Raw genomic sequence first — 24,713 nt, forward strand, 5'->3', positions numbered from 1 at the left:
TTTTAATTTAATTTTTAAATATATAAATTTTATATATTAATATATAAATTTAAATTTTTAAAACATTAATTATAAACAAATTTTTAATTATTTACTGATGACGGCAAATTATTGTGTGAACCATGGTCCACATAATATTGTATGGACCATAAAAGAAAGTACATTTTTAATATACTAAAAGTAAATTATTAATGTACTGAATGTACATTATATAAAATAATATAGGGAAAATGGCACTTTTTACCCCTGAGTTATATACTTATAGCACTTTTTCCCCCTCAATTATTTAGGTAAGCACATTAGCCCCCTCAATTATTCTAAAAGTGGTGCTTCCCCCCCCCCCCCCCCCCCCCCTGATATATATTAAATTGACATTTATAACCTTAAACTAAACATTTTATTTATTTTACTACTCCAACAAATTTTTGCGTATACGTAGGGATGACCACGTACGGTTCAGTTTGAATTGAACCGGATACTAAAGCAATCGAATTAATAGTTTCCGGTTATAATTCAGATCTAGAATCCAATATTTAAATGTCAATTTATTAAAATTATGTATCAAAAAAATTGAATCTTGAACCGTGAACCGACGGTTCCGGATCCGATTCGCGATTTTAAACCGTCTTTATTTTAAAATTTTATTTTTTATTTTTTATTTTAAGATAGTCTAAATTCAACAATAAATGTATTTTATTTTTTCAGTTCGGAACATGAACCGTCCGTTCCGGTTCACGGTTTTAATAAACTCTAAATATCGAATTTCGGTTATAAATTGTAATTGGAATATTTCGGTTTGGTTGCTATAGTGTTTGTTTGGTTTGAACCAAATTATAGTCATAATTTCTTGGAGAAAAAAAATAAATTAAATATTTAGTTTAAGGGTAAATATGTCCATTTAACATTTCAGGGGGAAAAACAACCACTTCAATAATTTAGGGGGAAAAAATGCTATAGGTATATAACTCGGGGGGGGGGGGGGGGGGGGGGGGAAGTGTCATTTTCCCAATAATATATATTCAGTACACAAATAATGTACTTTCTCTGAATACAAAGTACATTTTTAATATATTAAAAATACATTATTTTTGAACTAAATATATATCATTTTATAGTATACAAAATATGATCCACACAATAATGATTGACTAATGACTTTGTGGTCTAGTATTGACTCTTTGTACTTCAGTATACTATATTGTAATATAATCAATAATATTAAAAAAAATTATAAATAATTTAAGTTAAATTTCATTAACTAAATCAGAAATTTATGAGACAAGAAAGTATTATAGCTGAAAATTTAAAAATATTATAAGAATTTATTTTCTTAATATAATAATAATTGTATAAATATATCCAATTTGACTCGGGACACAGATGTGGAGACCACCATCTGAACGGGTTGTCTCCAGAAATCCTGTGTGTGTCTCCGGAAAAAGAAACCAAACACCATAGAATCGTAATCGCTACTTTCCATTGTTTTCAATTCGCAATAATTTTCTGCGTTGAATCTGATTTTCTTTTCAGTTTTGATCAATTGATCTCCCTGGAAAGTCAAAAGGATATCAACTCGTGCATAATCCGTAGTTTTTTTTACGGAGAAGGGTATCATTTCTTTTTGTGTGTTGTTCATGACATTGAGGAAAATAAATTAAAAATATAAAGAAATTTGGATAAGATTTGCACGTCAGAATCGAATCGGATACGCACTGTTGGATTTCTGGAGATTCATAGCCCATCGCTTGTTGTCTGTATTGTGTTTGCTTGCATATAAACTTAGCTGTTCGGGCGTCTGATTTCTCACATCGTCACTGGTGAGTTATTCTTCTCCATAAGATTTTCCTTTATGGGCTTAAGCTGATTTTAGATTTTGTAATTTTCTTTCGGGGTTCTCAAATTTTAGTTTGATTTCTTGAAAATGAAATTTTGTTTCTATTATCAGCAAAAGATTGAATTTTGTTTTTTAATTCCCATAGTAATTAGAAAGTTTCGGGACTTGAAATATCGGTTTATGCGGTAGCATTTGGCGCAGATATGCAGAGCCAGTTGGTTTGCAGTGGGTGTAGGACTATTCTTCTTTATCCCAGAGGAGCTACAAATGTCTGCTGTGCAGTGTGCAATGCCCTCACTCCTGTGCCGCCTCCTGGTATATTTGCTTCTTGTCACAAGATCCTTAATGTTGGGTAGTTTCAATCTTTCCTCTTTGAAGGAAGATGAGAAGAGAAAATAGAAGTGAATGTTTGGTCTTGGTTACTTATATCTAATTTTGACCGTGTTTGTGAATCATCAATATATTTGGCATAATGTGTGTAAGCAACTATTTTAATTTGATTGGACTTGAAGATCTTACTAATTCATTCCTGCGAGAGAATATAGGAGAATGGAAAAGAGGAGGAAGAGCAAAATATAAGAAAATAGAGAGAGAGAGAGAGAGAGAGAGAGAGAGAGAGAAAACTGTTGGGTATGTCAACTCTACATTGATCATTAGGTTTCATGTATGCACATTAATTTTACACTAGGCTGCACAGTATGCATCTTAACTGTTACATGGTAGCAAATATTTTAATGGAGAGTTGTTCAGGACTTCACTTAATACTCAGTGTTTTTCACAAATCTTAATAAACATGTACATTAAATACCATGAGTTACTCCGATGCCATTTTAAAAGTGGCTTTGCTACATGAAATACCATGATTCAGTTCATACTGGATGAGCAAATTTCTGTTCGTTGCAATGTTATTTAAAATATTGCCTTTTATGAAGGAATGGAGATGGGTCAGATGGCTCAACTGATATGTGGGGGTTGCCGCACACTTCTGATGCATCCACGGGGAGCAACCAGTGTAAGATGCTCCTGCTGTCATACGGTGAACCTTGTGCCTGGTAAGAATATCAAGATTTATTTTCATATGATATGGAAGATTAACATTTAGTATGGTTATAAAAAAAGGACTAGACATAAAGACTAACCTAGATCTGCATGGTGAATAATTCTGTTCTTCTGTTGGAATGTCATGTGTGATTATCAAAAGAATGTGTTTTCCTAGGTATGGATATGTGTGTTGATCTTTTGAGGGTTTTAAACCTAATTCGATCACTGTGAGTCTTTTGTATCACTTATGTGTTTCCTTTAATTTAATAAAATTACTTTAACTTATAAAAATGGGTGATTCACAAAGTTGGAAGTGTTGACTGTTGAAATGTCATAATATGATGTTTGAGCGAGATTAGCATCATATGTTGCTCCTCAAGTTAATAGAAGTTTAAGCTCTAGTTATGTTCTATGCTGTTGATCTGCGATTGATTATGAGATATTTGAAATGTATCTGTAAGTGGAGAGTGAAAGAATAGATACAGTAATTTGATATAATGTATTGCAACTGGTAACCAGTTAAATTTGGGTTGCTAAAAAGATTTGTCACAGAGCTTGAATGCTAATATGTTATATGTCTAGTATATAATCAATTCCAAGATGATATAATGACTTATGAATAGATCTTTTTTGTTTGAAAAATGTGGAAACAACCCTTTGCACAATATGATCCTTATGGAGAACCATGAAGCATGAATAGCAAATATTTTGAAAGATTAGACTTCTGTACATAGAATTAGGACTAGATTCTGATCAGTTTTACTCTTTTGGCCTAAAGGAAAGTAATGGATGACTTAGTGAAATTTATGGACACCTATGGTCTCTAAAAGTATAATGCTCTTTGTAATATTTCTTCAGCACCAAATTGGCTATGTTTTTCACATTTACTTATAAAAGAAGTTTTCTCTTATGCTGCATGGTTCCGATCAGAGTGTTAAACACCATCGTTAACCTCTAGACCATTTCCTACTTTTCCACCATTTTCCAATTTTACATATTTGACTACCAGCTCTTGTAGTTCTGTTTGAATTTTACCATTCCATAATATTACTTGCCCACCACCTAGAAACACAGTACACGTCTGCAAAACTAAGCTGATTTTTCCATTTTTGTGATACTAATCTAAACAATATGTGTGTGATAAACCACAGAAGTTCCCTTTTTATTTTTCCACTGATTCATTCTACATCAATGAACTTTTGTATTGCTTCAGGAAATGAATATTCCTTGTAATATTTTCTTTGGCTCTGGATTGATGTTGAATGAATCTGTGGAAAAATGAGTGGTCAGTAAATGCTGAAGTTAATTTGTGGTAAAAGTGCAATATGGGAACTGAAATTGGAATATAGTGATGTCCAAGTATCAGCAGCCATTTGAGTGAATATAAATTCTGGAGATGTCCCAGATAATATTAGATGAGTGGTGAGGCTTTAATGGATTTTCAACTTAAATTTTAGGCAAAGTAGGAGGGTTCCTAGATTAGAGAGAATTACACCTTAAATTTCATTTCCTGCATTGCATTTTACCATTAATTAACTTCATTCTAAAGGCCTCACTAATATTCCTTGTGCTCCAGAAGTCCAGAGAAGCCCTTTACTTTTGTTTGGTGGAAGAAGATGTTCTGTGATGTTGAAAAGAAACCTTAATTTGCACAAGTTAATTACCCCAGCTTATGATATTCTCAAACTACATGAGCTTATAAGAAATTGTATTGATAAAAAAAATTTGAACTTCATTACAAATGCTGTAACTTTTTCTATCTGAAAAAGTAAATTGTATTTTGATTTTTTTTTTTTTTCTAATTCTTTTTTGATTTGTTTCACTTTCTTGGAAATGTATTTTATCAATTAAGCATTGTGTTAGATCCAATAAGATCTGTGTATTATTATGGCAATTATTGATGGACTTGATGCTATATAAGCAAATATCACTATGTATCTTGACTTTTTAAAAAATAAATAAATAATAATAATAATAATAAAATAATGGAATTTAGTAATTTACATATTAATCAATTGTTTAAATGATGCTGTGAAAAGTTTCTTCCTCATTTGGAATTTGGATGTTCTGAGGGTCAACAGTAGTCAGTAAACAAATGAGGCTAATTTATTGCAAAGTGTAATACCGTAATATGGGAACTGAAGCTGGATTATAGTGATGTTCAATTATCAGCAGCCATTTGAGTGAATCTAAATTGTGGAGATGCCCCAGAGAGTATGAAATGAGTGGTGAGGCTTAAAGGGATTTATGACTTAAAGTTTAGTCTTGTTAAGAGGGTTCCTAGATTAGATAGAATTGTTTTAGCTTGAGGTTTTATTGTTTTCTAGATGTGATCTTTATGTTTTCTTCTCTCTCCCCCTCTCCTCTCCTTTCTTTAATGTGATTAGATGCTGATTTACAGGACCAAATCAGTTTGCTCATATCAATTGTGGGAACTGTCGTACAATGCTGATGTATCCATGTGGAGCTCCATCAGTTAAGTGTGCAGTATGTCACTTCATCACCAATGTTAATGTGAGTATACTTTTTATGTACCCTCTGCAATTTATGGTTTTCAATCATTGGGCAACAAAATTATGTTACTATGGCCCTGTTTGGTAAAATGGCTTTTAGCTGATAGCTGTTAGCTGTTAGCTGATTGTGTTAATTAGATGATATAAATAGTTGATAACATTAGCTGATTGTAGAAAAGTGTTTGGTAAATTAGCTGTTAGCTAATAGCTGTTTGGTATAATTTCTTTTCTCAAAAAGTTAATTGAAAAAGTTGCTTGGAGTAGCTTTTTGAATTTTAGCCTTTTGGAGTTGCAAAAAGCTAATTAACCAAACATCTGTATTGATATTTTAACTAAATCAAACAATTAATAGTGGTCAAATAAGCTAAAATTGGCCTATAGGCCAATTTTTTACCAAACAGGGCCTATACCTATTACCTTCTCCTTGGTTCCTCTCTCTGATAAATGATAATGGTGTGCTTGCATGGGAATGTGGGATGCACTTCATGGATGTACCCAAAGAAAGCGCATAAATGGGATGCACTTCATGGATGTACCCAAAGAAAGCGCATAAATGAAAAGGCATAGACTATTTGTTGGGCCATTTGTGAATGTGTGTGTTTTATAAAGATGACATTGATGGAAGGTTTTCTAAGGTAGGTAGATCAAAGGAGGTGGTAGGTGCGGTGTGCTTAAAAATGGGGTGAGGTGAGTTGGTACGTAGGGATAGGTGGGGGTGATTAGCCAAACTTGAGTAAAGGTCAAATTGTAGTGTATATGAAACATTAAGTCAAAGGTTTTCGGGTGGGAGTAAAAGGAGATGAGTTGAAGAGGGGTGAGGTAAATCATATAAGGTGTGGATGACTGGTGTCAAATGATGTAGATGTGGCCATGTGGGGTTGGTAATAAAAGTTGGGTGGGGTTGTTGATATGATTACTGGGGTGGTGTGTGATATGAGATGGAGGTTAAAAATGCAAAAACAAGATAGCCTTTGTTTTTGTTATAAGAAATTGATGGGGTATGTGGGATGAGTAGTTGAACTTGAGTAAATGTCGAAGTGTAGTAAGTTAAGGTCAAAGGTTTGGGATTGAGATGAGAAAGGAATCAAAGGATGGGTTTGGATGAATCATATAAGTGTGGATGACTGAGTGCCCTCAACCTGGGTGTATGTGCTATGAAATATTTTGGGAAGATCATAAATTGTGACTGATGTGTAGAGTGCTATATTTTGTTTAGCCATTGACTTTTCATATATGAAATATTTATGGGAAGATCATAAATTGTAATAATTCATATCAATGGCATCATACGATCCTTGCAAATGAAGCATAATTGCATGGATTTTATTATTAGAAAGGACCAAATTAAAATGGCAAAGTTTGATAATTGAACATTTGAACCACAAGTTTTAGTAAAACTAGTGATTGATGGGTGCGTTTTCTAGTTTTCAGTTATAATTTAGATTAGATAATACTATACTTTTATAGGTTATGAAGGTTAAGTGTGTTTGTATGCTCTGCACTTGTGCGGTATTTTGATTATGTTCCACCACAATCTCCTAATATTCGCAATGCTTGTAACACAGTAATTTAATTAGTTTAATTGTCACACATGTCAAAGGATGTAAATTTGATTCTTTTTTTGAACCATGTACTGTAGATCTCGTCTTTGATATGATCATGTGAAACACAAAAAGAGAATGAGCTATAGTATGAGAGTTGAAGAAAAAACATTTAAATGGTTCCCTTTTTACCTTTGTTTTTAGGAAACATTCCAGTCAGGAGGTTTTTTAGAGAGCTATTTGATCTACAAAGTAATTAGGATGATTTTCTTTCTAGTTGTCTGAACTCATATTAGAAGCGTGAAATGAGAAGTGCACTCTTAAAGACATATATATATATATATATATATATATATATAGTGCAGATGAGAGGCTGCAATAGATAATCTAAGTATCTAACAGTGTTTATGTTATTCAATAATCTTATTTGAGGGAAAAGATTGGAAGCCTTAAAACAGCAATAATGGATTAAAAAAAAAAAAAAAGCAAATTCTACATTTAGTCATTAACTATTGTTGCCATAGTTCTACTCGTTTAATTTTGCCTCATTACGTCATTTACTTTCATTTGTTTGCCACAATTAGTCTCTCACTTAAACTTTTGTTATTCCACCTTTAACAAAGAGAGTTAACATGTAATTTCATCATTTAGGCCTCTTGCCCTCAACATGTAATTTCTGTCCCTCTCTTGTTAACTCTTTTAATTGAATGATAAAATTACATGTTAGTTCTCTTTGTTAAACGGTGGCATGACAGAAATTTAAATGGTGGACTAATTGTGGCAAGTGAATGAAAGTCAAAGATGTTATAAGGCAAAAATTAAAAGAGTAGGACTAAATGTGGCAATACCACAATAGTCGAGGACTAGAATTGAAATTTGCTCAATAAAGAATAAAGTGGTTAAGTGGTGCATGTTAAATCCAACAAAAAAAACTTGGGCATTTCTAAGTAAACATGAATTTGAAACTTTCTGTATTTTAACTATTTAACAAAAAAAAAACTATTTAACAGAAAAGTCTGAGGCAACAGAATCGGCTAATGCTTATATCTATTGGATTAATTTGTGCATGCTATATAGAATGGTTTTAACAACTTAATGGGTCTATACAGTCTTCAGATTTCTAGTGTTGTATTTCGTTACAGATGCCATCTATAATCCTGTATATGTATATAATAGTATGCATATTATTATTGAGTTAATACCCAAAATGGCCCTCGACTATAATGGTTTTTCTCAATTTTGTCCTAAACGACTTTGGTGATCTAATGTAGTCCCAGACTTTTGTGTTTTTACTCAATTTAGTCCTCCGTTTGTTATTCTGTCCATTTGGTGTTAAATAGAGGGACAATTCACTAATTTCAATATTGAGATCTTTTTACTCCTAAATCTACGAAGTGCGGATTTTTTTTTCTTTTACGAATTACTTTTAGAATTACTCCCAAACCTGCGAATATAAAATTTGATTCGCAGGTCTGGGAGTAATTTGTAATAGAAAGAGGGATTTCGCACTTCACAGGGCTAAGAGTAAAGAGAGGTCAATATTGAGATTACTAAATTGTAACTTTATTTTACACCAATTTAACGAAATAACAAACGGAGGACTAAATTGAGCAAAAACACAAAATTCTGGGACTACATTAGGTCACCAAAGTTGTTTAGGACGAAATTGAGAAAAACCACTATAGTTGAGGACCATTTTAGGTATTAACTCTATTATTATTATTGTTATTGTTGTTACTACTATAATAATAATTATATATCACTTCACAGGCGGGAGATGCGAGAGTGCCCATTCCTTCCCACCCACCTAATGGATCTGCTACATCTTCATCTGCCCCACCTTCTTCCACAGTAAGCATTTACTCTGTTGTATTTTACTCACACCAATTGCATCTTAAACCATTTTGATAAGAATTCATATGTGAACTCCTTGTTTTATCTGCGGCAGGCTGCACCCCGTTCTCAGAATCAAACTGTTGTTGTTCAAAACCCCATGTCTGTTGATGAAAGTGGGAAGCTGGTTGGTTTAATTTCTCCCCCTTTACTTCATCTTTTATCTCATACCTTGTATCTGTTGAGCATATAACCATTAATGTGCAATCCAGCTATGAGCTTAGGCTTTTAGTTGAGATGGAGCACATGCTTCAATTTGGTATCAGAATCAGACCAAAGGTCATGCGTCACCCGATAAGCGACTACGGTCCACGTGTTGCTTGAAACCCACTGTACACGTGAGGGGGGCGTGTTGGGCATATAACTATTAATGTGCAATCCAACTATGAGCTTAGGCTTTTTGTTGAGATGGAGCACATGCTTCAATTGTATCCATGCCATTTATGTTTTGAATAACACTATTTGTTTACTTTATAGGTGAGCAATGTTGTTGTTGGTGTGACAACGACAACATAGACCTTTCGACGAAACAAGAATTCCACCTGTTGGTCTCATTAGTGATGGCGTTTGGGAATGTGGCTTGCTTTATTGGAGAGATGAGTGTAGAGATGGATGGTACATATTATATATGTAATAATTTGTAGTTTAATATTATAAAGCATGCAATTCATCTACGAAGATTCTTGGGTGAAATTTGAACCGAGTTCACATCTTCCAAATGATTGAGCGCTTGGGACTTGAGCAATTTGTTTGATTGTTCATCGTCGGAATTATGGCTACGGATATTACATTTTCATGATGTGATTTTGCCCTCTATTATATAGTGGAAGAACATATATCTGTACCATTTGAAGTATGAGTTTAATCAAATGTGATGCACATAATGTTTCAAGAAAACCATGCCATGGGGATTATTGCATCTATTTTGTGGTTATGGCTGGTGTATGATTGAGTGTTGGAGTTGAACACTAACCCTAAATGCTAGACATTTGACAGGGCAGTTAGATTCATTATTCCAAGATGTCCTTGAGATCCCATTATTAAATATTTAGTTTGTTTTGTAAATCAGGATTTATCTTATATTTTTTTCCTTTACTTCAGACAATAATAAGTAGGTAAATTTACAACACTATAAAATATGGCGAGAAATGATAATAATAGTTATTCGTACTCAAGTTTTGAAGTTAGAACTCTTTGATTTATATTACTCTTATAATTTTATTATGATTATGATTTTGGCGCAATTCCAATTGCCAATGGGGTTGTCGTGTTACTTCTCTTTGTAGGATTATTATTATTGGTTTTCGATTATTTGGGTAGGGATATTCATCTATTAATTATTTATATGTTTGGAGCAAAAAGAATTCTGTGTTAGTCTGAATTATCTTTAAATTTTGTTTGTGTTTTTGTTATCAATTAATGGATTGATTATTTTTTTTTTAAGTACTACTAATTCTATTATAATATAATATATGTTCATAACCTAACGAAGCACAAAGAGTCGTCAATGTGGAGATTGAACTTGTGACTTCCTATTTAGGAGAGCGCTACAAGCTACTTGACAATAGATTGCAATTTTAATATAATTGTATTATTAAAAATAAACTTTCAAAAAAGTATTATTAAAAATAAAATCTTTGATAGATTTTATATTAATAGTTTGGGCATCGTCTTTATTATCTTAGAATTACAATGTTGTTTGGTACGATTTTGTTAGATGATACAACTTAATCTTCTTCCCATAGCCAACTTAGTAGGTTTGTTTTCCAAATCTATCTTTTCTTGTGGTGTTGTAGAGAAAAGTGTTTTGTGCAAGCAAAGCAGTAAAGTATTATATATAGCTAGTGCTGATTATTAATAATTCTATTGTTTAATGGTGGCGGGTGCATCCATTTAGCAAATTTTCAGCAACCTATCTAGATTATATTCCCATGATGATATACTATAAGTTGTTGCAGATTGGTTTGTCAAACCCAAGAAAATCAGAATGCTTTGCTTGCTCATCAATTTATTCAACAAATTTATGCATTGTAAGTTTCTCCATTCTATATATTAAATTAGCTAGCTAGCCATATATATATCTCCATCTCTAGTTCGATCTCTATCTATCTACACCAACGTGACCAAGCAATCTGGTCTACATATATATAGATAAAATGGCAGAAGAAAATGGAGTTGAAAAGCCTCCCCCTGCAGAGGCACAAAAGGCAAGGGATCATTATTGGGTGATCGGCGGCTTGGTGGTGAGGGTGTTAGCACTGTTTGGGACGGTGGCGGCCACGGTGGTGATGGCTATGAACAAGGAAGAGAAAAGCATTGTGGTGGCCACCATTGGCACAACTCCCATCCAAGCCACTCTCACTGCCAAATTCCAACACACTCCAGCATTTCTGTATGTAATTCATCAACTCCATCATTTAATTTAATTTGTTGCAGACATGACACATACATTGGTCATGTTTGGTAACATAATTAGCTTATCAGTCAATTTTGATTTATTTCACCACAATTAGCTGTTTGACTTAGTTAAACAATCAATATGAGTGATTATTTAATTAGCTTTTTATAACAGCTTATTGTACGTTCTAAAATGCTAAAATTCAAAAATCTGTTCAAAATAATTTTTTCAATCAGTTTTTTAAAAAAGTCATTTTGTATGTAAGCAGCTATCAGCTAACAACTAATTTACCAAATACTTTTCTACAATCAACTAATGTTATCACCTAGTCAAATTCACTAACCCAATCAGCTAACATCTATTTACCAAACACTGCATTATATATATTGCAGGTTTTTTGTGATAGCAAATGGACTTGGGAGCCTTCATAACTTGCTGATGTTGGTGACTGAAGTAATTGGGCCAAAGTATGACTTCAAGTTTAAGGGGATACGCCTCCTTCTGCTTGCACTTCTAGATACGGTAATATACATGCTACCCCTCCATCTCCATTCTCCAGTATCGTTATATCGTGGACCACGGTGCACCGCGATAAAAAATGCGCCGTTTTTTAAGTAAAGAAACGGCATGTCATTAGTGTTAACGAAGCGCGTATTTTTTTGTATGTTAATTACCAACTGAGACTATAATGTATCTAAATTGACACAATAATATATCTAAATTGACATAATAATATATCTAAACTGACACTGCCTCACGTATTATTTTTATATTATCAAATGAAACTGCAGTTATATCAAAATGATACTGTAGTTGTGGTGAAATGAAACTGCAATGTATATAAAATGAAACTGAATAGCATTTCACATATTTGAGTATATATTGTACAATGAAGCTCTAATTATATCAAAATGATCATGTAGTTGTATTTTAATAAAACTATAGTGTATATAAAATAAAATTAAATAACATTTTCACATATTTGAGTCTATAAATATCGAATGAAACTATAGTTATATCGAAATGAAACTGTAGTTCTGTTGAACTGAAATTGCAGAGTATAGTATACAAAATGAAACTAAATAACAGAGTTACTTTTTGCGGAAGGGTGCGGAACGACGTAAAACGGATGACGTTTCTTTTCATTAAACAAAACGATGTCGTTTTGATGCGCAGTGCATAATCGATAATGCACCGCGATGAACGATATAATTTGTCCCATCTCCATCTTACGTATGGTATGCTGTATACATATGACCTAAACTTTTTCAACCAAAAACCACAACAATTTAATATTTAAAAAAAAAAAAAAGTTTAGGTCAAAATCATTACAATGTGTCTAGTTACTTAAAGATATATAGATTTAGCCAAACTAAAATCGTCAACTTATATATAGGTATGATGGTTACGTTATTAATTAGTACTATACAAGAGGTTTGATCGGTGTGCTATAGAAGTTCGCTCCAAGTTTGGGGTGAAATAGACTCAAAATTTGTTCAGGGTGTGTTATTAAAGTTTGTCTCAAGATCAAATGTGAAAATTTGTCTAGAAACTTAGAGCAACCACATCGACTAGGTATTTTTTATGATTTTTTATGTGCCAATAAGGAGAGAAGAAACAAAGAGGAGAAGGAAAAAAGGAAAACAACAAAAACAAAAGTCTGACACATCTGGTGAAAAGTAAAAAAAATAAAATAAAATAAAAAATAAAAAGCTGCAGCAGACACGCTAACGGCCGCTTGCACTGCACGCGCCCGCTTAGCGCTGAATGTGCGCCCAACATGCACAAAGTCAGTGCTTTGCTGCCACTTCTTTCTTGAATGGGACACATAAAAAACTTTACATTGCAGGAGGAAAAAAGCAAGAAAAAACAATGCTCTACATCAATAAAAAATCATCTTAAAGTTGAGGGCAAAATCTAATTTCTATAGATTAAAAATGCCAATAGGTTCAATTGAAAATGAATCCATTATTCCATTATCTAAATGTGACTGTTATTAGTAGTTTGAGGCATTGGTGGTGTTTGGTAAATAGCTGTTAGCTGATTGGATTATCGAGTTTGACTAGTTGATATTATTAGTTGGTTGTAGAAAAATGTTTAGCAAACTAGCTGTTAGCAGTGATTACAATGACTTTCTCAAAAAGTTGATAAAAAAAGTTACTTTGAGCAGTTTTTTGAATTTTAACATTTTTAAAGTAATAAATTGTTACAAAAAACTAATTAATCAAACACTGGTATTGATTGTTTAATCAAGTCACACAATTAATAGTGATCAAATAAATCAAAATTGACTGATAAGCTAACTATGTTACCAAACACAACCATTATTTTCTGTTATAACATGTGGAAATTTGGCATGTATGTGTAGGTGAACGTGGGTCTAGTATCGGGTGGAATGAGCGCCGCAGCTTTCATGGGGCAACTTGGGCGAGATGGGAATTCCCATGCAAGATGGAGCAGAATTTGTGACAAATTCGACACCTTTTGCGACCACGGAACCGGCGCCATTATTGCTTCTTTCATTGCTGTCCTGCTTATGATCATCACCACTCTCATTACTCTCATCAAACTCCGGAATCACTCCTCAACTTCAACATGAAAAACCACATCATATCATGCATACTCATATTTATATAAATTACAAACCATGGATGTTTACTTAAGTCTATGTATAGTAAACTATATATTATGTGTATTATTTAAATTTGTCGGGCCGGGATGTGGGGGCCCTTAGGGTCGGGGTTCAGTCTTTTGGAAGAAATTTGTGAAAGTATAGTGTGGTATTGTTGTTAAGTGTTTAATATTTGTAGCTGATGATGAAAGTTAAGAGTGTTTGACGATCTTGTTTATTTATTATTATGATCTTATTTTAGAAAAAATTACATTTTTGGTCATTCATTTATACTCATAGTAGCTGATGATGAAAGTTAATAGTGTTTGACGATCTTGGTCATTCATTTATACTCATAGTAGAGACTTAATCCTTGAGCTAAATGCGTGACCATCTTTAACCGCTAAGTTATACATAAAGTGACAATTTTAGTCATGAATGATCAAATTAGTCACTTTATTAAGTGATGTATTGGTAGTTAAAAAGTTACTTCGAACATAATTTAGGGATTAAAGATAGTCACGATATAACATAGGAACTAAGTTTGTATAGTACCACGGATATATAACTAGGTGTAGGAGTGTCAATGGGGGTAGCAAAAGGCGAAGCTTGATAGCTTCATGAGGGACTTCGTTAATTTTGAAAGTGTTACAGATCCTCAGGAATTTTGCGATGTGGGCATTGGGATCATCTGTTGGCGACCCTCCAAATTGATCTGAAGCAATTAAAGGCAATAATCCTTCGCTCCCTGAAGACCGAGTGCGCATACAATTCCAAGTCCGCAAATCACAAAATCGCAACTCAACCAAGAAACTCGTTATCGGTTAGCTAAAATAAAATAAAAGTAAAAATAGACTAGACTCCTAGAATAAAACTTTCGCTAATGTTAATACTAAAACACCACGTCCCCGGCAACGGCGCCAGGCCAATTTGATTGTAGTTTATTTGCAAATAGATAATACCCAGAGTATCGGGTAATCGATCCACATAGAAGTGGGATACTAAGAACTAGCTACTAGATTACTCACGAGAAGCTAATCCTAACGAAAAAGATGATTTGGCAATTGTAAAAGATTAACTAGCAGAATAAACTAAATAAACTGGTTGTTGAAAACAATAGAGCAAAAATAGGATTCTTGGGATCCAAGTGTTTAATCACCTAGTGCCAATCAATGATGCAATATTCAGTTTGGGTTTAAACTAGTGTGAGAATGCAAAGGTGGTATAGAGTTATTCTCGTAATCTCTGACCTTAGTGACTATTCACTCCCGTAATATAAGCACTCAATAAGAATAAGATCATGCATTCATAAATTCTTAACTATTACCATCTCCCGATGTGCAATAATCTACAATAAATTCCTCAACAAGTTTGCCATTTCCCAAGGTGCATCAGTTAAGTGCAATCGTGTGTGCCCTAATTATGCCTAACTCCCGTTATGACATGAATATGGCCATGGAGCAAGTAATTTAGGCATTTAATCACTAGCAACAACAGTATGATTCACGATTGCAACACAAGCAATAAAACCAAACATAAATAAATATATTAATGAAATTAAGTTCAAGGCACATAGGTTCATAAACACATTCACCCAAAAATCCCTAAAGTGATTTAGCCACTCATGGCCATAATAGCATTCAGTACAATTTCAGAGAATTAACAATCAACTATTGAACTAAAAGAAAAAGGGAACGAACTCTCCCGAATCTTCCTAGCGCTTTCTCTACTCCAAAGCCAATTGTTGTTCTTGATGTGGATCTTCTTGCTTTTTGCTCTATTCTTGCCTCCAAAACGCTGCTTGAACACTAGGGTTGATGGAAGGTAGTCTTTTTATAGTGGGAACCAAATGGGGGCAATTTAGGAAGATTTCGCGCCTGTCAAAAATTTGGAATTCGCGATCTCGACGCGTCGAGTCTTCAAAGCAGTCCTCAGGGGCGCGTACTGGAAATTCTCGACGCGTCGAGCCTTCAATCTCAGCTCAGGCTTGGTTACTGAAATTTTTGGACGCGTCGAACCCACGATGCCTTCAATCCTACTTCATTTTGACTCCACTTATGCTTGAAAGACATCTCTTGCTTTTGCACTTGTCCCGTAATGATTTAAAAACACTACCAAACACCGTAAAACATTCAAAACAAGTGTAAAACCATATCCTAATGAGAAAGCAAGGAAAATAGGTGTTGAACATGCCAATCTAATGAACTTAAGGGTCCGTTTACTAACAGAAAATTGTTCTCTGTTTTCTGTTTTCTAATTTTTCAGTTTTCATTCTCTGTTTTCAATTCTCTGTTTTTTGTTTAGAAAACTTGTTTACTAACAGAAAATTATTCTCTATTTTCTTTTTTCTATTTTCTAATTTTTCAGTTTTCACCTAAAATTTAGTTTAGATAATATTAATATTTTTTGAGCTAATATTTAAAATATTTTTTTTTGGGATATATTCTTTTGAATGACATGTATATGAATATTAAGCTTTTAATTTGAATTCTAATATATGTGAGATTTCAATATCCGATATCTGGACCAACCTTGTATTATGATGTAACATAATTAAAAATATTCGAACTAATAATCTATTGAGTTCAATCAAAATCTAAAACATTATATAGAGTTTAATTCTTAATTTTGATAATGTAAATAATGTCTAACTTTAAAGTGTAAGCAAATAAATTATGTTTAAATAAGTAAAGTAGAAAAGATAGAAGATAGTGATAAGTAAAATAAGATGATAATGAATGTATTCATAGTAATGTGGTGACATATAACTAAATAGATAATAGATGATTCTATTTCCATTTCGAAAACAGTTTTTAAGTGTGTTTCAGTTTTCCAAAAATTTTCAGAAATTATTTTCAGTTTTCAAAATGAAAAACTGTATTAGTAAACATATTTTCTGTTTTCTGTTTTCTATTTTCTAGTTTTCGAAAATTTCCAGAAATTTTCAATTAGTAAACAGCCTCTAAGCTTTCAAATTGATTCAAATTACCAATAAAAACATGTATAATTGACATTATATCAAACATATTTTAACACAACTATAAATAGGGAATTGAAAATCGTTATTTTATTGAAAATTAATTTAAAGATTAGCCTTCAAAAAAAAAAAATTTAAAGATTAAAGAGGTGACATAGTGGTTGCCTATATTGTAATTTATGGAGGAGGTTTATTTTTATTTTATTTTTTTTTTCACTTTTGATTATGAAATTATTTTCATTTGGTCACATTTGGTCCTATGAATTTTAAATTATTGTCAAATTTAGTCCTTTAGACCTAATTTTAGATCATTATTGGTGACCAAAATTTAAGCAAAAGCAAAATTATTATGTTTAGTTTTGGCCCCTCTTTGAGAAGTTTAAGAAAAAAGTAATAGAAAAATGACAATTTTATTTTTAAGATAAGTCATCGGTGATTGAAAATTAAGTTAGAGGAACCAAATGTGACAATGATTTAACCGTCGTGGGACCAAATATGAAAATGATCTCATAAGCGTGAGACAAAAAATGAGAATAACATTTTTTGGAGTAAAATTTCAAATTTTCGTTAAAATATTCTATTAAGATTTTATTCAATGGTTAAACTTTATACGAAAAGTCAATTAAGTCTTGGACTTTTAAATATTTCAATTAGACTCTTCAACATGTTATTTTCATGTATTGAAGCCCAAGAATTGATTATTAACCTACATTAGCAGGTCACTAAGATTCCGGTTATTGACCGTTGTCAGTCATCAGAGTCTTTTCAAAATTCTAATGACCTACTATTACATGTTAATAATCAGTTCTTAAATTTTGATACATTAAAACAACATGTTAATGAGTTTAATTGTTAATTTTAAAAGTTTAGATGCTAATTGATTTTGTGTATAAATTTTCTAAAAAAATCCAAGGATTGAAGTGTAATTTTAAAGAGTGCACTAGACCTCTAGTGCAGGACGGCTCTCACCGTCTCACGCCTAAACCGCTTAATAAAAGAATTGAGACGAGACGAGATCGACGACATCACCACCATTGCTTTACGACGGAGATGGAGAAGGGAAAAGCAGTGATGGGTATGGGCCGCAGATGGGCCGTCGACTTCACCGACAATTCAACCTCCCCTTCCTCTCGCGACATCCCCGACCCTCCTGGCTTCACTCGCGCTTCTCAAGATCAGGTCAATCTCCCTCTCACCTTCATCAATCTTATATCTGCGCCCGCGTGTTTGCGTATTCGTTCAATGAATTCCTGGATGTGATTTTTTATTAGGATTTTCAGTTGAACCAGTGGTTGTTTCTTTTGGTGTTGTTTTCAGGACGATTCAACAGTGAGTCGTGAGAAGAAGAACGCCGAATCTAATTGGAAATCTCAGGTAAACTTCACTTTGCCTACTTTTGTTTAGTCATATTTTATGGCAGAATATAGCTTTGGTCCTGGATCTTGACCTTAAAGTGCTACTGAATAGCTGAGGTCCTAATTAGAAGCAAATATAAGATATCATGTAAGAGAGAGCAGTAAAAAATCAATCTAATTTCCTCGTCTTGATTTTCTTTCTTCCTTTCAAATAGAGTTTTCTCCCCCTAAAAGTGTGGAGGATAAAAGCATTGAGAAGTTAAAGTGATGAAATGGTGAATTAATGCCTGAGCCTGGAAGAGTTGTTAAAATCCCCTGTTTGCAAATTAAAATGCATAAAAGTACATCCCACACGGTTTGTTGTTTTCTGAATGACATTTTATTTTCATTTTTAACTTATAAAAATTTGAAGTGAAGGATCTGCTCTTTGAGCTGTAGCTAACAGTTTGAGGAAATCAATCGAAAGAGTTGTGGCGGACAGTGGCCCATGTTTTGGTCATTGTAGAGAAAATAATCAGCATTGTTTTCAAGCAATTGGATCTTTGTTCAAGTTTTAAGTATAGATGTTTGAGATTGATGCATACATGTATAAGTAAATGGATTAGAGGGATATTGCCATATTGGTGCTTTAAGCTTCCTCAAACCATGATCATTTTTCTTAATGTGATATATATCTTCTATATGCATCTTGTTACTTCTGTGAATTATACATAATGTATCTGAAAGCAAACTAACAAATAAAACGGTTCACTAGCAATTGATAAAGGGAAGATTGAACTTCCAGTTTGGGTCAGAGCATTTTATATCATAACTTTCCTACTGTATATTGTTTCTATTCAGTGTTAGTCACCCCTTCATATTCTGTAATGCAATTGGCATAGTAATCTGGATGTAATGCAATTGGCATAGTAATCTGGATTGTAATTGAAACAGAAAGCATGGGAAGTGGCACAAGCACCTTTCAAGAATTTGATGATGATGGGCTTTATGATGTGGATGGCTGGAAGCACAGTTCATTTATTTAGCATTGGGATCACATTTTCTGCTCTTTGGCAGCCCATAAGTGCTCTCCAAGGTGTTGGGAAAGGTCAGGGCTTCTTGCACTCTTAAACTTTTTGTTCTAACGAGCTTTAATTTCTTCTACACCTGTCTTTATGATGTATCAAGTTACTGACATCATGACATGCACGGAACTAACACCCAAATGAGCTTAGCTGATAATTAAGAACACTCGATAATTTATTATGGGCTGAATTTAGGCTGAAGTTTTCTTTACTTTCAATTTTTTCTCCATTTGATTTGGCATCACCTTGCCATTCCCACGTTTTTTTTTAAAAATCAATTCATGCTACAACATCTGATGCAATTACCTTCGTTTTTTGTTGTGTAGTTTTTGAGCCTTACAAGGATAGTAAAGTGGATCTCCTGGGGCCAAAATTACTATTCATTGCCTTAAATTTGGCTGGTTTAGGATTGGGCATCTGGAAGGTAGATATTCTCTCTAGATTTTCTGCTTAGAACTTGCTACTGTCTGTCATTATAACTAAACTTTGTGTTTGACAGCTTAATACCTTGGGTCTTCTTCCAAGTCATCCATCTGACTGGGTCTCTTCCTTGCCACCTGCCCAGGTTCATATCTTGTATTAACACTTCATTTTCTACTCCATATCCTTCGTATGGTACATGCTTTTGTTTTCTTCTATAAAAGAACACTATGGTCAGGATTGTGACTTATATTGACTTTTGAAGGAATAGAATGTCAAACTAAAAACATGAGGCTACTGTTGCCAAAATGAGAATGCGAGCTGTAGCTTAAAAAAGATTGAGCAGTATTGCTGTTCAGCACTGTTTATGAACAGTATTAAGAGATAAATTTGGGATTCTATTCTCCTATTATTCTATTTCTAGTTTCTTAATTAGTTCAGTAAAGCACATAACACGTAATTTCTTTTTTCTTATTGTTTTGATAGATAGATTAATTTGCTTCTGCATGTACTACTTGTAGTTGTCTTGGTCTAGTTTTCCAGTAACTAAAAGTTCTCACGTCATTGAAAAAACAGTTTCTCTTGCTATTAATGAAAATTTCCTTTTACTTTCAAGTTTGTTTCAAGAACTTAACTAGCTTGGAAAACAACCTCTGTAGTTTCTTCTTGCATTTCTTAAACAAACTATTTCCCTTGTTCCATGGCTGCAAATGCTGTACTATGCCACGGAAAGGTATGCTTGTTTTTAGTTAGAGATATACTTGATAGTGGAGGCAAAGGGATTAGAACTTGATGTCTTGAAAGAAACTAGGAGTCAACACATAATGGGCTAGTGATGGAGGCTGGAAAGGCAAATAGAGGATTGGACTAGGTCAACAGTAACAGTTATAGGACCGGCGGAACTGGAGCCTTAACCAGCCTTCTAAGATTTGATTACATTTCCCAATGTTGTGTAGGGGAAAGGGGTGGGGTGGAGGACTGGAACTGGAGGTGTTGTTCTGGTTTAAACCCTTACTTGAATGAAACATAGGGAGGCAATAAAAATGTAAATGTGGAAACAAATGATTGAAGTAGTGATAGTTTCATTTTTTTTTTCCCCAACCCCTTGACACATACACACCTCAAAGTGTCAAATGATTTTTGTTTTTATGATCACCTTTCACCTATTGGATGCATGAATAATACTATTAGAGGTGAAGTGTGTAGCTAGCATATATGTGATTGCAATTGTAATAATTTTTCAAATTTGCAGGAGGTTGAGTATTCTGGTGGGGGTATGCCTCGATATTAAGACTCTGCCAGACAAGTTGCAGGTCAGAGATTTGGTTGTTAGGGCAGAGAATTTGCAGCCCTTCTCAAGTGACATTATACATTCTCTGGTTGTACTAGTACTCAAGAAAAGAGTTTCATTTTGGAGTGCTTGTATTTGTAGACTCTTCAATAGTTTTGGGATTTATTTATGGAACTTTGTTAACGGATTATAAGCTTTACGATCATCATGAAGGTTATAACTTTGATCAAACTACGAAATCCAAACAATTCTCGTATGTATCTTTATGCCTTCCAAGGTACCATCGATATGTTGTTCATATTCTTTACTTTAAGAAATAAGATAGAATTAGCTATTTGGCTTCTTCATATTGATTAGGCATATGTATTTACGCCTTTTCGGACTGGAGTTGCAGATTTGTGCTAGGAGAGTCACAAAGGTGACTGCTCAATGGTAAATTGCTAAGAGAGTGTTGTAGTAATTGCAGCAGTGCAGTGCCTTTGTAGAATCATATTCCTGACTATGGTTTGTGTGAACCATAAAAAAAAAAGTCCATTATTTATATACATAAAGTATATTATTTTGTATACTATCAAATAATATATTTTTAATATATTTAAAATGTACTCCCTCCGTCCCGAATTGGATGTCTCATTTACTTTTTGCACGCTTTTTAATGAATTAAAGTAAATGTTATGCACTTTCCAATTATACCCCTCACTTTTTCACTTTTGGAAATAAAAACAATAAAGAAAGCAAAAGCTAGAAGGGTAATTTGAAAAAAGTAGAATGATGGTGATGTTCAATTTTGGAAAGTGGACAACATTTTGGGACAAACTAAAAAGGAAAGTAAGACACATAAAATGGGACAGAGGGAGTACCTTGTATTTATGGTTTATACAACCTTTGTAGGCAAATTATTGTGGACCATGTTCCACATGGTGCTGTGTGAATCATAAAAAAATATATATATAATTTTAATATATTAAAAGTATATTATTTGTGTACTAAATGAACATTATTTGATATACAAAATAATGTACGACCTCCATGGAATGGTTAATTTAAATTTGTCAGGGGTGAGGGATGCTCTATTCCTCCAACAATTCTAAATTTATTGTTGATAACTAGAGAAACAGACGTCAAAGAGACGAAATATTTTGCAGAAAAATTCTTAACAATACATGCAAACCATCCATGCATCACTTCCTAGAATTGTGGTCAAGCCACAAACACAAACAAATAATACAATAAAAGAAACAAAAGTCGAAGATAATATCCATAATCACTGCACAGGGCTTCCATTTTTTTAATTTTTTTAATTTTTTTAAAATAGTATGTATAGAATCAGAACTGATGCCGTGATGACATGATGCTGTTAGGAGTGTTGTAGTTAAATAGCAAATATCCATTGTGCATGTAAGAAGGGATCCTTATTTCCTTTTAAAAGAATTATATATTATATATATTGAGACTCTGTATGCCTAGCTGAAGAGTTAGTTGAAAGTTGAAACTAATATTGAAATTAAAGTGTTTGGCAAGTGTAAAAAATATAAAAGGACAAACTAAGATATTAGGATTTTGATTAATGAAGGGTAGATGATGTCATTGTAAATTAATAAAGATAAAAAAGGAAAAAAAGTTAAAAAGCTAAGAGCTCATTTTGAAAAGAGTTAATACCCAAAATAGTCCCTCGACTATGTCGTAATTACCAATTTGGTCCTCGACTATCATTCTTACCCAATTAAGTCCTCAACTATACAATTTTTACCCAATTTAGTCCTTTGTCAATTTGACTGTTTGTTGACTGTCAAAAGTGGAAATAAAGTTGTAATTTTACAAGTTTTCTCCTTCCTCCTCATTTAGCAGCGCCAAACCATGTAGCAATAAGCTCCGGTTGGGTTCTAAACATGTCAGTATCGAAGTAGTGGTTATGCATCGGATAGCCCATGAATTTGATTTCCAACGATTTTTTGACGATCGAAATCTGATCGGAGTGTATTGCTGCATGGTTTGGCGCTGCTAAATGGAGAGGAAGGAGAAATCTTGTAAAATTATAATTTTATCCCGACTTTTGACAGTCAACAAACAGTCAAATTAATACAGAGGACTAAATTGGATAAGAATTGTATAGTTGAGGACTAAATTGGGTAAGAATTGTATAGTTGAGGACTTAATTGAGTAAAAGTTACATAGTTGAGGACTTAATTGGGTAAGAATGGTAGTTGATGACCAAATTGGTAATTATGGCATAGTCGAGGGACCATTTTGGGTATTAACTCTTTTGAAAAGCTACTTGGAGTAATGTTTCAAAATAAGATATTTGTTGGTCGCGGTAGGGTTGGGGTATAAGTCTAGGGAGGGGTGAATAGACTTGTATAGATTTTAAAAACATTTTACTATTCGTTTAAGGTACCCAAGAGCTAACTTCAATGATTCGTTGAGTATGCACAACGGAAATATTTGTTAACGCTTTTAACTTTATTTGCATGTAGGTTTGATCTTGTAAACACTTAAGTTTGATTATGAGATAATATACAAGCGTATAATTAAATAAAGTAGAGAGAGAGAGAGAGAGAGAGAGAGAGAGAGAGAGAGATATTTTATATGGTTTGACCAGCTAAGCCTACTTCACTCTTCTCCGCAAATTATGCCATGGAAACGTGTTCACCATGAATGGTGAACACGGGTCCAAACGGTGTCGTTTTTACGATTTTTTTTTTTTTAGGTAATGTGCTGTTAACGGCCCGCGTTTTTTCAGATTATGAATTTTCTGTTATGAGATTATGAATGTACTGTAAATTCATAATCTCATAACAGAAAATTCATAATCGCATAAAAGAAAAAAATTTATTAAATTATGAATTTTATGTTATGATATTATGAATTTACAGTTATGTAATTATGAATTTTCTGTAAATTCATAATCTCATAACAGAAAATTCATAATTTTATAACAGAAAGTTCATAATCGCATACCAGAAAATTCATAATCTCAAAACAGAAAATTCATAATTTCATAACAGAAAATTCATAATCTCATAAAAGAAAATTCATAATTTCATAACTGCACATTCATAAATCCATGCCTGCACATTCATAATTTATGAATGTTGAAGAAACTTGCGCGAAGAGGAAGTGAAACCGCGAAATGTGAAAATGAAGAAGAAAAGCCGCGCGGTTAATTAAGAAAAAAAATAATAACGGTGCGCCGTTACCGTTGGGACTGTGTTCACCATGGATGGTGAACACGGTTCCATGGCATAACGATCCCCTCTTCTCTTCGGAACTCCTAAGGAGGATTGCACTATTCCTTAGTACAACACGGGCATTCAAGCCTTGAACACAAAGTGGGCCTTGAACTCCACTTGGTTTTTCATCTATGACCAGTCTACTCCGCCTTTTTTTACTCCTACCGAGAAGAGTTTACAAAGTGTTGAACAAATAAGTTTCTTTTTTCTCCAACTAGAAATTTTGGCTTTGAGAATCTTGATCTTCACGAATGAGCAACATAAGTCTCTTGAACACTAGATGTAATCCTTTAAGCTTTGTATCTCTCACTAGTCACTAGATGTGAGCTAGAATGCCTTTGAACACTTAGTGCACTTAATAGAATTCTAGAAAATGACCAGCACCTTCTACTGTGTTGAGAGAATGTATTTATAGGCGTTTTGAAAAAAGGTCCGGAGGGAAACCAATTTCAAACGTCTATTAGCCAATGAGTAAAGTCCAGCGAGTAATCCGGATGGTAGGTGAGTTGTCAAATTTTCCAACCGTTACTAACTTATTTTTCGTT

General features: G+C 33.4%; 3 protein-coding genes across 3 annotated transcripts; all 3 read left to right on the forward strand.

Annotated features, from left to right (window-relative positions):
• The first annotated feature begins 1,374 nt into the window (after positions 1 to 1,374).
• Positions 1,375 to 9,719, forward strand: LOC109174132 (protein LSD1). Its single transcript, XM_019323423.1, has 7 exons — positions 1,375 to 1,817; positions 2,036 to 2,149; positions 2,767 to 2,886; positions 5,277 to 5,389; positions 8,700 to 8,780; positions 8,878 to 8,949; positions 9,300 to 9,719. Exons 2-7 carry the CDS (start codon positions 2,038 to 2,040, stop codon positions 9,336 to 9,338), a joined length of 537 nt encoding a protein of 178 aa, XP_019178968.1. The 5' UTR covers positions 1,375 to 1,817; positions 2,036 to 2,037; the 3' UTR covers positions 9,339 to 9,719.
• A 1,201-nt stretch (positions 9,720 to 10,920) lies between these two features.
• LOC109174073 (CASP-like protein 1B2) lies at positions 10,921 to 14,093 on the forward strand. Its single transcript, XM_019323365.1, has 3 exons — positions 10,921 to 11,214; positions 11,613 to 11,742; positions 13,589 to 14,093. Exons 1-3 carry the CDS (start codon positions 10,979 to 10,981, stop codon positions 13,817 to 13,819), a joined length of 597 nt encoding a protein of 198 aa, XP_019178910.1. The 5' UTR covers positions 10,921 to 10,978; the 3' UTR covers positions 13,820 to 14,093.
• Positions 14,094 to 17,785: 3,692 nt separating this feature from the next.
• Positions 17,786 to 21,221, forward strand: LOC109174137 (ER membrane protein complex subunit 4). Its single transcript, XM_019323430.1, has 6 exons — positions 17,786 to 17,987; positions 18,126 to 18,182; positions 19,097 to 19,250; positions 19,554 to 19,651; positions 19,727 to 19,792; positions 20,900 to 21,221. The coding sequence occupies exons 1-6, from the start codon at positions 17,859 to 17,861 to the stop codon at positions 20,936 to 20,938; spliced, it is 543 nt and encodes a 180-aa protein (XP_019178975.1). The 5' UTR covers positions 17,786 to 17,858; the 3' UTR covers positions 20,939 to 21,221.
• Positions 21,222 to 24,713: the final 3,492 nt, after the last annotated feature.

Source organism: Ipomoea nil, unplaced genomic scaffold (assembly GCF_001879475.1).
Source record: "Ipomoea nil cultivar Tokyo-kokei standard unplaced genomic scaffold, Asagao_1.1 scaffold0519, whole genome shotgun sequence".
Classification (NCBI taxonomy): domain Eukaryota; kingdom Viridiplantae; phylum Streptophyta; class Magnoliopsida; order Solanales; family Convolvulaceae; genus Ipomoea; species Ipomoea nil.